Source organism: Lepidochelys olivacea (genome assembly GCF_965140295.1).
Source record: "Lepidochelys olivacea isolate rLepOli2 genome assembly, chromosome: 1".
Lineage (NCBI taxonomy): Eukaryota > Metazoa > Chordata > Testudines > Cheloniidae > Lepidochelys > Lepidochelys olivacea.
In genome coordinates, this window is record NC_140411.1 from 18,649,107 (window position 1) to 18,661,734 (window position 12,628).

General features: G+C 43.3%; 1 protein-coding gene across 1 annotated transcript in view; it reads right to left on the reverse strand.

Moving 5' to 3' along the window:
- The window catches only part of TENM4 (teneurin transmembrane protein 4), a 2,254,482-nt gene that overhangs the window by 117,986 nt on the left and 2,123,868 nt on the right, over positions 1-12,628 (reverse strand). The window contains exon 23 of the mRNA XM_084644861.1: positions 890-1,106. Within this exon, the coding sequence (XP_084500987.1) occupies positions 890-1,106 (217 nt within the window). The remainder of the gene's footprint in view (positions 1-889; positions 1,107-12,628) is intronic.

Sequence of the window (12,628 nt, forward strand, 5' to 3'; positions counted from 1 at the left end):
TTACAGCTCCTCCTCTCTGTAACTGAGATGGGAGGGAATCTGAGTCTGTCAACTTGGGATTGCCGTTTTCAGGTCACTGTTGCAGAGCACTCTTGGAAAACTATATTTGTTTGAACAAGGGAAGTCAAACCATGGACCAAACTGGATTAGTGGCACTCATTCACTGGCTGCTTTGTGAAGAAAGCAACTTGGGCCATTTGCACAGGAAAGAAGTGTCTTTGTGCACTACTGTGGCAGAGCACGCGGAAGCTTAAGTGACTGCAAAGGAAGCTTGGTGCTAGAGAGCACATTCCGAGTGGGAAAACCACTTTCACCCAAGGTGGGGCATGGGCATGTAGTCTAAAGGGAACACACTTCTGAATTAATTCTGAGGCCAACTGTGCGCTGTCTCACAGAATCCACAAGTGGATTCTGACCCATGGAATACACCCTGGGGATAAATGTAAGATGGGAGATAAAAAGGTTTCCTAAAAACGGCTAACTAATAAAGACATAGAATGAACAGAGTAAATTAATTCCACTACTCTACAAAGATTAGCGGAGCCAACAGAGTCTTACCATTACAAGAAAGAGTATAATGAAAAGCTGAATAGAGAGGGTATGGATTTGATAGTGCAGAAAAATGGCTCTGTCCCTTTAATTTCTCAATCTGTATGTGCCTTACCCCTGGGAGGACAGTCAGCAGCTTTATATTAGTTATGAAATTCTTCAGATATCTATTTTCCATAGGCAGGCATGTGGGATGTTAGTAATGACATAGTGTTTGTCTCCTGCATCTTTCTGCTGTTCTTTATTAGTATTTCATTGCACACAATTCCCCATTCCACCTCTGACTGGGAACATAGGACTTGAGCTTTAATTCTTGTTTAAAATCCCCCCAAACACTTACCCTCCATCAAATGGATTCTCTCCCGCGATGATGTGAGTGCTGTCCTTGCCAATCAGGAACTTGATTCGATCATAGAAAGAGTGCAAGTTCTGTTGGGATGTGGGGGTTTGAGTCTCCTGTATGATATCCAGGGGGTCAGGTGAGCCCAGGCACAGTGGGTTAACATGGCACAAAGGCTGCAAGCAGCAATCTGGGTCCATACAGTCCACCAAGCCATCTGCAGAAAGGAAAGGGAGATTTGAGAGCACAGTGACAAGGCGCATGAGACACATCCAAGTGGCCAGATCCCCTGCTTGTGGACCTCTGTGAAGTTCTGCTGATTTCAATGAAGTGACACAGATTTACACCAGCTCAGAGTATGGCTTGTTGTTTTAAAAGCTATTTGAATAGAAAAGATGAAGCTCAAGATAGCAGATTCTTTTAAAGAAGGAGAACTGAAAATCTCCGGGGATTGATAATAGGATACAGAATTTTTCACCTCGCTCTTGGTCACCCCATCACATTCAGACTCAGCTGGTAGTGAGTGAAGGTTGTTACCCTCTGACGGCTGTTCTTGGCTTATGTGAAATGAGTTTGGTGCCTCAGGCCTGTTCCCTAAACCCTAAACTCTATCCCCGCACCTGGTGCCGTCAGTTCCATTCTCAGCAGAGACACTCAGGGCTAAGTAGGCACTGAGGCCCAGGTCCGTAACTGGTGCAAGTCACCATAGCTCCATTGAAGTCAGTGGAGCCACCTGCTAAGGCTCCATGCTGGAAAGCTGAGCTACTGCTTGACACTTAAAGGAGCGGTCCCTGCAAGATTCAGTGGTGGGGAAAGGGATAAAGCGGGCCTGTGAGGGAAAGTGTGCTCCGCGTCTGCTTGTGCTGTACCTATTCTCTAGATCAACTGAAGGCTTCACACTCCCTGGCTGTCAGTCCTGTACCTTTCACCAGCACTCGATTTACGATAAAAATAGCACTAGCAGTCACATGCACAAGGAAAGCCTATTAAGCATATTTTACTAGAATTAAGTATTGTTGTTTGCCAAGCAACCATATGTGTAAACAGAAGCATCGATTTCCACAGGACTCTTCCTCTCTTCCCCAATACATTCTGTGATGCCACAGTTCATCACAAACATCTTGGTAATAAACAACGACAGGGAAGGAAATGCAAAGAAAAAGCATGATAGCTCTGTGGGGGTTTGGTGAAGCATTACGTTCAAAAATAAAAGTAGTTAGCATGCACTTGAGATGGATTCTTAAATCAGATTAAGGGACTAGACATTTGGGGCTTGGTTAATGGAATATGGAGCCCTTCACTTCTAAGTAATCAGTTCAAATAAGGCAGTTTGATAGGGAAGGAAAACTGCTACCATATGATGGCTGCTCAGAGGCTTATGTGAAATGTACGGTACTGTCAGTCCAACCCCTACAAGCGATCCATATCAGACAAACCACCCTCAATAGCTAGTATCCTATTTGCAGTCTAAGAACAGAGGCAAAAACTGAATGTGCGTGAACAGTAAAACTGTCCCTCAGGTGGCAGGACAGAATATTTTCAATTTCTAAGAAATTATTGCAAAATAAACCAAATCAGCTTGCCTTTACTACACACTGGGTGTCATGGTCTGAGAACAGTTGCACGGACATAAATCAGGAGACATCCCCCTGACTTAAAGCAATTATTCCGAATCCACACCGGTGTAACTAGGAACAGAATCTGGCTGATTTTGTGTGTGTGTGTGAGTAAGTGAGAGAGACAGAGAGAGAGAGATTTTAAAAAGTGGTCAGCATTGGCTAATTGCCATTGATGTTAATGGGAGCACATTTAGGCCACCGCTGAGTGCGTCTGAAAATCCAATCTATTATCTCTCTTCCTGTCGGTTCTTCTATCTCTCTCTATAACTCCTTCCAAATTGCCATGACAATGCACCAGCTCACGCACAAAATCTGCCCATCTGCCTTGTCTCATGATGACTGATGATAATGACAAAAGTACTAATTATATTTTACTTGCCCATCTAAAGAAGCAGATGATTGGGCTAGCAGGATTTTGCAAGGTTGAATCTAAGTTGGAATCTGAGACACAGTTTAAAAAATAAAGAACTGTGTAACTCTAATATGCCTATCTACATCTAGCAGGTTTTTTTTTAAAACCCACCCCATTACTGTAGAGAATACAGCTTCAAGTGAGATGACACCTTGTCATTTGTTCCCACACATTAATAATGTTTTCTAAGGCTGCAGACACTGTAGTGAGAGGCTGGCAAACCTGCTGTACCATACCTTTTCATTACCCTGTCTTTATTTCAGACATGAGAGCTGCAGTTTGGGATTTGAAATTGTAAGATGGCAAGGAATTTCTGTCTTCATGAGATGCAGGAATCCTGGGAACCAGGCTACCAGGAACCAGATTAGCCTTTCTCCTAATACTTTTCAGTCCTATGTTTTCCAAGTTGGCTATAACTACACCAACGGACCTTGTCATTGACATCTTATAGCCCTTAAGTTCCCTGTGAGTTGAACGCAGATTTAGCTACTCAACTCTCATTGGCTTTAATGGAAGCTATAGTGCTAAACTTCTTTCACCTTCGAAAATGTAGGGGCTGCTTGTGTCTGAGACATCCCAAAGACCTGCAAGCGTTAAACTAAACCCGATAACAGATAACGATGTTCAGCCACCCATCCAAATATCTTTTTCGTTTGTTTTTTACTGTAAAATCAGTTATCAATGTGGTGTCTTTCAGTGAACGGTAAGAAGAAATAAATGATGTTGCATACAGCTGTGTCTCCTCACATCCTGTGAGCTCTTACTTTCCTTGTCAAAGTCGTAAGAATAAAGTGACATTTATGAAGAGCCCTCCCCACAAAGCAAGTTGCTCAGGGAGCTACACAGATGCATAAAAACAAATTAAAATGCAATAAAAGCCATGCTCCGATAATCCAAAAGAGATGAAAACAAGTGAAGGGGCCCAGTATGAAAAGAGAGGCAAAGAGAATGCCAAACCAACCTGATCTCCTTCTTTGAGAGAGTAACAGATTTTTTAGATAAAGGAAACGCAGTGGATCTAATTTACTTAGATTTTAGTAAGGCGTTTGATACTGTGCCACATGGGGAATTATTAGTTAAATTGGATAAGATGGGCATCAATAGGAAAATTGAAAGGTGGATAGGGAATTGGTTAAAGGGGAGACTACAACGGGTCCTACTGAAAGGTGAACTGTCAAGTTGGAGGGAGGTTACCAGTGGAGTTCCTCAAGGATCAGTTTTGGGACCAATCTTATTTAATCTTTTTATTACTGACCTCGGCACAAAAAGTGGGAGTGTGCTAATAAAGTTTGCAGATGATACAAAGCTGGGAGGTATTGCTAATTTAGAGAAGGACAGGGATACCCTACAGGAGGATCTGGATGACCTTGTAAACTGGAGTAATAGGAATAGGATGAAATTTAATAGTGAGAAGTGTAAGGTCATGCATTTAGGGATTAATAACAAGAATTTTAGTTATAAGCTAGGGACGCATCAACTAGAAGTAACGGAGGAGGAAAAGGACCTTGGAGTATTGGTTGATCATAGGATGACTATGAGCTGCCAATGTGATATGGCTGTGAAAAAAGCTAATGTCGTCTTGGGATGCATCAGGAGAGGTATTTCCAGTAGGGATAAGGAGGTTTTAGTACCGTTATATAAGGCACGGGTGAGACCTCACCTGGAATACTGTGTGCAGTTCTGGTCTCCCATGTTTAAGAAGGATGAATTCAAACTGGAACAGGTACAGAGAAGGGCTACTAGGATGATCCGAGGAATGGAAAACTTGTCTTATGAAAGGAGACTCAGGGAGCTTGGCTTGTTTAGCCTAACTAAAAGAAGGTTGAGGGGAGATATGATTGCTCTCTATAAATATATCAGAGGGATAAATACCAGAGAGGGAGAGGAATTATTTAAACTCAGTACCAATGTGGACACAAGAACAAATGGATATAAACTGGCCACTAGGAAATTTAGATTAGAAATTAGACGAAGGTTTCTAACCATCAGAGGAGTGAAGTTTTGGAATAGCCTTCCGAGGGAAGTAGTGGGGGCAAAAGATCTATCTTGCTTTAAGATTAAACTCGATAAGTTTATGGAGGAGATGGTATGATGGGATAACATGGTTTTGGTAATTAAATATTCATGGTAAATAGGCCCAATGGCCTGTGATGGGTTTTTAGATGGGGTAAGATCCAAGTTACCCGGGAAAGAATTTTCTGTAGTATCTGGCTGATGAATCTTGCCCATATGCTCAGGGTTTAGCTGATCGCCATATTTGGGGTCGGGAAGGAATTTTCCTCCAGGGCAGATTGGAAGGCCCTGGAGGTTTTTCGCCTTCCTCTGTAGCATGGGGCACGGGTCACTTGTTGGAGGATTCTCTGCTCCTTGAGGTCTTCAAACTACAATTTGAGGACTTCAATAGCATAGATATAGGTGTGAGGTCTTTTTTAGGAGTGGTGGGTGAAATTCTGTGGCCTGCATTGTGCAGGAGGTCAGACTAGATGATCATAATGGTCCCTTCTGGCCTAAATATCTATGAATCTATGAGAATGGGGGAAGAAGATATTGACAAGGCCAGATGGGTCCTACTCCAAAACACCTTCGAGACATACCATGGCAGGAGGTGTTTTTTTAAAGGTGGGATGATGGACTGAGACAGAAATGAGTACTGCACACTACAGTCTAGTGCAGAAAAGGCACGCTGACCTGAGAGGTATGACAGAATTCCTAACAGGGTGGATGGTATAAGAGCATAACTATCCATCAGAGGGAGGCTCAAGGAAGAGGTCTCAAATATGAGCCAAGGGTGCTAATTTAAAGTCAATCCACTGACATAGGGGCAGGGTATACAGTGGCCATAATATGCCCAGGTTGCACAGATCAGTGAGTGAGTTTGTTGCTGGATCCTGAATGTGGAGGGAATTACAGTAATCAAACCATGAGGCATGTGTTGTTGTCGAAAGGTTTCCATCAGGTAATTAAAGTTGTAGCCTGTGGAGACTGTGACACCAACCTTTTTCTACCACCTCCACTACATGGTGCATCCCCTTCAAAAGTAACCACAAGATTCCTCACCTGACTCTCTACTTTCAATGAATCCCTTCAACTAGTGGGGGACATGAAGGAGGAACTAGATTGCCAGAGGGACAGTCTGCTCAGCAGCATGACTTCTGCTTTCCTGGCACCAGGAAAGAGGCCGCTCCAAAGCATCCAGCTGGCGCTATTCTGAGACTTTAAGGCAGAAGAGACCGTGACAATCATCTAGCCCGGTTGTTCTGAATAACACAGGCCAGATAATTTCACTCAGTGATTCCTGCATTAAGCCCAATTAATTTGCGGTTGAGCTACAATACATCTTTTAGAAAGCCATTCAGGATTGTTTTAAAGACTTCAAATGATGGAGGATCTACCTCGCTGGGAAGCTGTTCCAAATGGTTACTTGGACCACACGCTCTTTGGGGGCAGGGACCATCTTTTTATTCTGTCTTTATGCAGCGCCTAGCACTATGACTGGGGCCTCAATACAAGTAATAATAATAATAACAATCAACTTCTCGATTAAAGACGTGTGCCTTATTTCCAGTTTGAGTTTGTCTAGCTTCAACTTCCAGCCGTGCTGGTTTTAGCTATTCAGTGCAAACTTTCATCCAAGGGAGAACTGGGACTTACAAATAAAGATACACAGGACCCTGCATTAATTAGGCCACCAAGCTACTCCTGTCCAGCAATGAGACAGGTGACAAAGAAGGGAGTGCTCCCCTCGGTGCCTCACCATCATGCTGGGGTGAACTTAAACCCATGTGTCCGCATACACCCCTTTCTCCATTTCACCCCACTGATTCTTTATCCTGTGTGAGAGTGAGGGAGCACACACAAAAAGGGGCATGGACTCTGCAGAGCAAGATTTCTCAAAATGACAAGTGATTTTGGGTGCTTCAGTGATGTGTACTTTCTAAAAGTGAGGCCCCTTTAAGGTGTCACAAACTGTGCACCCATAAATCGAGGTGCCCAAAATCAGTAGCCACTTTTGAAGATCTAGGTCACCATGTTCAATGTGGATGACTATGCTAACCCTGTGCCTTATTTGCATCCCTGGGACAGCTTCCAGGTTAGCTGGAGCACAGCCACCTTGCTTTCCCGACTGCTCACCATGCGAAGACTTACAGAAACAAGGCCACAAGTAATTTCCTTTTAAAAAATGTTTTGGGTGGTTTATAATAACAACATGGAGTTCCAAGTCTGGACACTGACCTCCTTGATGGCTAGCTGGATGGAGCACTTGACAGGGGAGAATCCTGGATTTTGATGACCTGCCTTTCCCTTCTAAGCATTCTGGAAGGGTTAGGCTGTTGAGCTTTGTGGCTATACAGCATCGCCTGTGAGCTTCCTGTCTGTACTCTAATTTCTCTCAAAGCCCTCTTTGCTGAGATGGGATTAAGAGCCAGAGGCACAAAGCTAGTCATTAGCTTCTAGGAAATGATCTGCCTGGTGGGCATTATTGCTTACAAGGAGAGGCAAACTTTTCAATTTATTTCTCAATGTTGATGAAATAAGTGTGAGGTATTTTTTCCCCAGTACTAAAACTACATGTCACATTCACACCCACAAGTGTATCGCAGGAGAATTCATTTCAAGCAACAATGGGACTCCTCTTCTTGAATTCTTTCGGTCACCTCAGTGTTTGCTGCCTGCAAAGTGCTCCCAGGAGCAGCAGGATCTGCTTCCCCTTTCAAGACTCATGCGGCCTAGTGATTCGTTTCCAAGACTCTCCGCTTCAGCATTCAATGCCAGGATCAGAGTTTTATACAGAGGTAAAGGGCTGGTTTCGAGAGACTGCTTCTGCAGTAAACAAGATCATCTGAGAGCTAATAAAATTTCAAATTAGCTGTGACTTTTCATGGCCCCAGAATTGTGTTGGGTGATTTAATGGGCAGCGTCTTAGCTCGCCAGGATTGAATAATGGAGCATTTCTACAGAGTTATGGATGCTGCAACAAAAATCCGTCATGCTAACATCAACAAGCAGAATGCAAATAACCTTCAGCTAGAGGTGTTATTATGTGTTTAAGCAAACTATGATGGGTGCTGCATGTGGAATACTGTGATGGAACATACGGGCCACGGGAAAGGACAGAACAGTACCTACACAGACTGAATATTCTGGAGCATGACTCCTCTAATACTAGCCAGAAACCATGAAAACAGAGTCTTTCATGTTGAAAGAGGGTACAAGTTCCTGATGAACCCTGATATTGGAAGCATACACGGGATAAATTCAAGGTTCCATCCTGCTCCCACTGAAGACAATGGAAATTTTGCCGCAGTCTTCAATGGGAACAGTGCCTAAGAAAAACCTTTTGTAACATATGAAGCAACAAAAATCTGTTAGCCTTTCTAATGCAGTAAGGAGCATTTCCTTTGCCCGTACAAGAGTAAGAGGCACTCCTGTCTTTCCGTCATTCCATAGAATGACAGCTTGATATTATCTGTCGCAATGATAATTATTTGCCCTGTAATGTTTTCAGATTTATTACGTGGAGAGCAAAGAGATGGAGATTTTAACAGATGCACATCTGCGGCCAGAGTAAACACAGCTGATTATTCTTGCTGCTTCATAGCTTCATAGATTTTATGACCAGAAGGGACCATTGTGATCATGTAGTCTGACCTCTGGCACAGCACAGGCCAAAGAAATGTACCCCTTGCAGAGAGCCAGCACAAAGCTTACAACTATGGGACTTAAGCAGCCAATAAGCTTTGTGCTGGAGCTCTGTGCAGAGCTGAATTTCACCTACAAGCACTAGTCAGTGTGCACATTGCAGCATCTGGACCTACACTAGAATGATCTTGCAAAAATGGTGAGGAGTCAAAGGAAAACTCAACACAAATGTAATAGAATGATGGACAGGGGGCCATTCCTTCCTGAGCAACCATCTCATCTTAGTATTGTAACCTTTGTTCTTCTGCTCCCTCCCCATCTGCCCTATTTTTACTTTGTCTGTTTATGTACTAAGTTAGAGTCCAAACTCTTTGAGAACAGGACTATGTCTTTACTTCCTTCTTTGAAATGCCCAGTACACATGTATGGGCTCAAAAAATAATCAATCATTATGTGTATTATAGCATAAGAACATAAGAACGGCCATATTGGGTCAGACCAAAGGTCCATCTAGCCCAGTATCCTGTCTTCTGACAGTGGCCAATGCCAGGTGCCCCAGAGGGAATGAACAGAACAGAGTAATCATCAAGTGTTCCATGCCCTGTTGCCTATTCCCAGCTTCTGGAAAACAGAGGCTAGGGACATCATCAGCATCTAGAATCTATGAAACAGCAAGAATAATAAGCTGTGTTAACTCCCTCCAGACATACCTCTTTCAGAGGATCAGAGCCCCACTGTGGTAGGTGCCGTACAGGCAAGTTATAAAAAGGACAAGCTCACACTCTTGCTTATCACAGCACATGTATGAGACAATGAAGTGGGATGGAAGGGGGAGGAGGGTTAACAGTAAATATGTGTTACTCGGGTTTCTTTAACTGCCTATAATACGAAGACAATAATGGTAGTCACACTGTCTAGCTATCCTTATCCTCTGATTTCCTCTTTACGGTGGAAGTGGTGGTGGTGGTGAAGTCATGTGAACATGGGATCTCTCCATGTCTTCTACTGAGGATTGTCGAGAGAAGGTGCACCCCTTCCTTTGCCTCGTTCTGCACCACTACAGTGCCATTATGCCTTCTTTCTGAGGCAAAGACAAGTGCTGTTCTATGAATCTACCAGCAAGAGGCATTTTGGTAAGGCCCAGCCATCAGATGTGAATTGAGACAACCAAGGTCACTCCTAGATCACCAATTCCCTGGCTTCAACACAGAGGCTATGGAGATGGCTCAGTGACATCCATTTCTGAGTGTCCTGATGTATGGCTCCACATCACACTCACACATTCAGCAAGATGACTGCCTAGCACAAATGCTGCACAACAACTGCTGTCCCACCAGAGAGTCACAGGAGAAATGAACTCCCTGAAAATGTGAACTAGTGATGCTGGTCTCTTACTGGAGGGAAGGGTGACTAACAGCCCTCCTCAAAGACAAAGAAAGAAAAGCCAATAATTTATAAGAAATCACTGTGTAACAGCTGTTAGATCTTTTCAGGGAAAGCTTGCCGTTTCCTCCTCTCTTTAGAAGTTTGTGGTTCTTCCAAGATGACCCTGTTGTCTGATTGGATGTGTTCGTGACGATAAATGTTAATTTATGATGACTGTTTTCCCAGGTGCATTCAGATCTTAATATTTCCCTTAGCCTTTGTAAATTTAGGTAGCACATTACTGTATCATTTTTTATGCGATCAGGGAATTGGAAAGTTCCCCTACCATGTCCAGGAGACAATATTCTTGTGCTATAAAAGCCTTGCATGCATTAAGTAAATATTCTAAACAGCATGCAGGAAACAAAAAATCTGAAATCACTAAGCACTGCAAAGCACCCATCACTTTGTCCGCAGCCAACAAATTTGTTTTGGGATTCCGTCAGTTTCTTTACACTCTTTCTTTTACAATCCTGCCATTATTTTCCCTTCTGGCCCTACATACTGCAAAAGCATGCTTCGTTCTCATACCAGCTTGCCAAAGAGAACACTTTCATCCTCAAAGAAAAACAGGGAGGATGGTGAAAAAAGGTGCCAGATTCCTCCTGGAGGAAGAGTGTAAAGCACCTCAGTTCCCTTCTTCTGATCATTACATACTCTTCAGTCTGCCAAGGGGCTTCCACACCCTCTGAAGGTGGCAAACAGAGTGATCAGCGGAGGAAGCTGGCCTAGCTCTGAAGTCAGTGGACTGTGGTGAACTTAATACAACAATGTGTATTGCTGAGACCCTGGCCCTAGAATTTACACCCGAGGAGGGCAGAGTGCTGATGCACCAACTCTGGTTTCTTGTGCCAGCAATGGCTCATTCCAGATGCCTCAGAGAAAGGCGAAAATGCAAAATGCAACAGCTCAATTGTTTGGTGCTCCGCAGTTTAAAAAAGGAGAGAATCTTATTCTGCTAGACGGGGTTGGAGGAAAGGGAGACAGGATTGTGTCTTCAGGCTGCGAGCTCTTGGGCAAGAACTAGTTGAGTATGGAATTGCACTTGGAAAGGCAAAGAGGAGGTCCTGTGTACTTTGGAACTCTGCATTCTTACTTGGCTACACTGCGCTAGGGTCTCATGAATAAGACATAAACTGAGGAAAGAGGAATTGCTGCAGAAGAGAGAGAATCATATGGTGCCTTTTTCACTTCTCCAGAGAAAAATACCATGCTGATATGGCAGCCCCACTGACATGGAGAAGGCATTTGAGAAAAGAAGGTCGGCAGGCTGCTTGTGTGTGCTAATTAGCCTGGGATGGGCCAGGGTTACTTTAGATGAAGAAGGATATTTTTAAAATATCCTGCAGATACCATAATCGCTACGGAGATCTGTTTAAATTGAGATCCCACACTAGTGTGCTTGGGACTTATGCAGGAGGCTCAGACACACTTATCTCTCTCATTCATATGAAGATTGAGACATAGTATTATAAATAAGGTGTTATAGTTACAGAATGTTCTTCGTCCCCCTTCTGAATTTTAAGTGTGCTACACTGGAATCACTTTGTCCACCATTCTTTGGATGAGAACAAAATAGCTATTTAACACCCCACAGCCAGGCTGCATAATACTTTAAAACAAAGAAAAATTCTGTATGCAGCTGAAACTGTGAGGGGAATGCCCGTAGGAAGATATAATTATTGAAGTAGAAATTAGGAAAGGAGAATGGGGAATAACAGCTCCTTGCCAAAAGTATTATGGGATCTTTAATGACCATAAATGGTCAGGACCTTGATTTTGCCTCCTTCTTAACTGCATCAAATTGTCCCTTACTGGGAAATTGGTTAAATATTGACTCAAAAGACAGCCACTTTCCAAATAACTAGCACCTCTACTTGCAGACCCTAGAATACTCCCTTCCCAGGTACTGACCTAGCTTCCTCAGATAAATTCAGGACTGTGATGAATCCCTCAACCCTAAGTTAACATGTGAATTGGACATAAACTTTGGCAAAAAGGAGATATCTAGCTTAATATTGATAGTTCTCCTAAGAACTCAGGGCACTGGAAGATGCTTAAGACAATAAAATTGCTCCACTAGCCAAACATTTCTAAAGCTCCAGCTGTTAATACAGAGTGATTCGTACAGGGGGAAAGCTTCCCCGAAATAGAGTGCTGATGCAGGTTTGCTCATATGCAGCATGTCTGTGAGTTGGGTAGGATATTCCCCCAGACTCAATCTCTGACAGAGGTGATTTCTGGTAGGAAATCTATTTTCCAGGAAGGAAATGGTCCCTATATTCTCCCTTAAGGCTCAAGGTTTTACAAGGGCCTTTAAATCTACTCCCAGGTCCTATCAAGGGGCAATTATCCTTGGCTACTTAGGGCAATTATCCAGGTCTGCACTGTTATAAGCATGCGGCTATTTGCACGTGGGCTGAAGCAGAGCTGCCAGCGTCAGCACTCCTGAAATGGAGTGGTTATGTAACACAGAACAATGGCAAGAGAGTCACTCTAGGATCTTCCTCTCTGTGCACATTTTTAGAAAACTTCTGCAGTTTGCTGTAATAAATTTTGTGACTCCTTGGGTGCAGCCTACACAACCCTTGTAACCTTAACTGTGCTGGATTGTTAAAGGTAGGGTAACCAGACAGCAAGTGT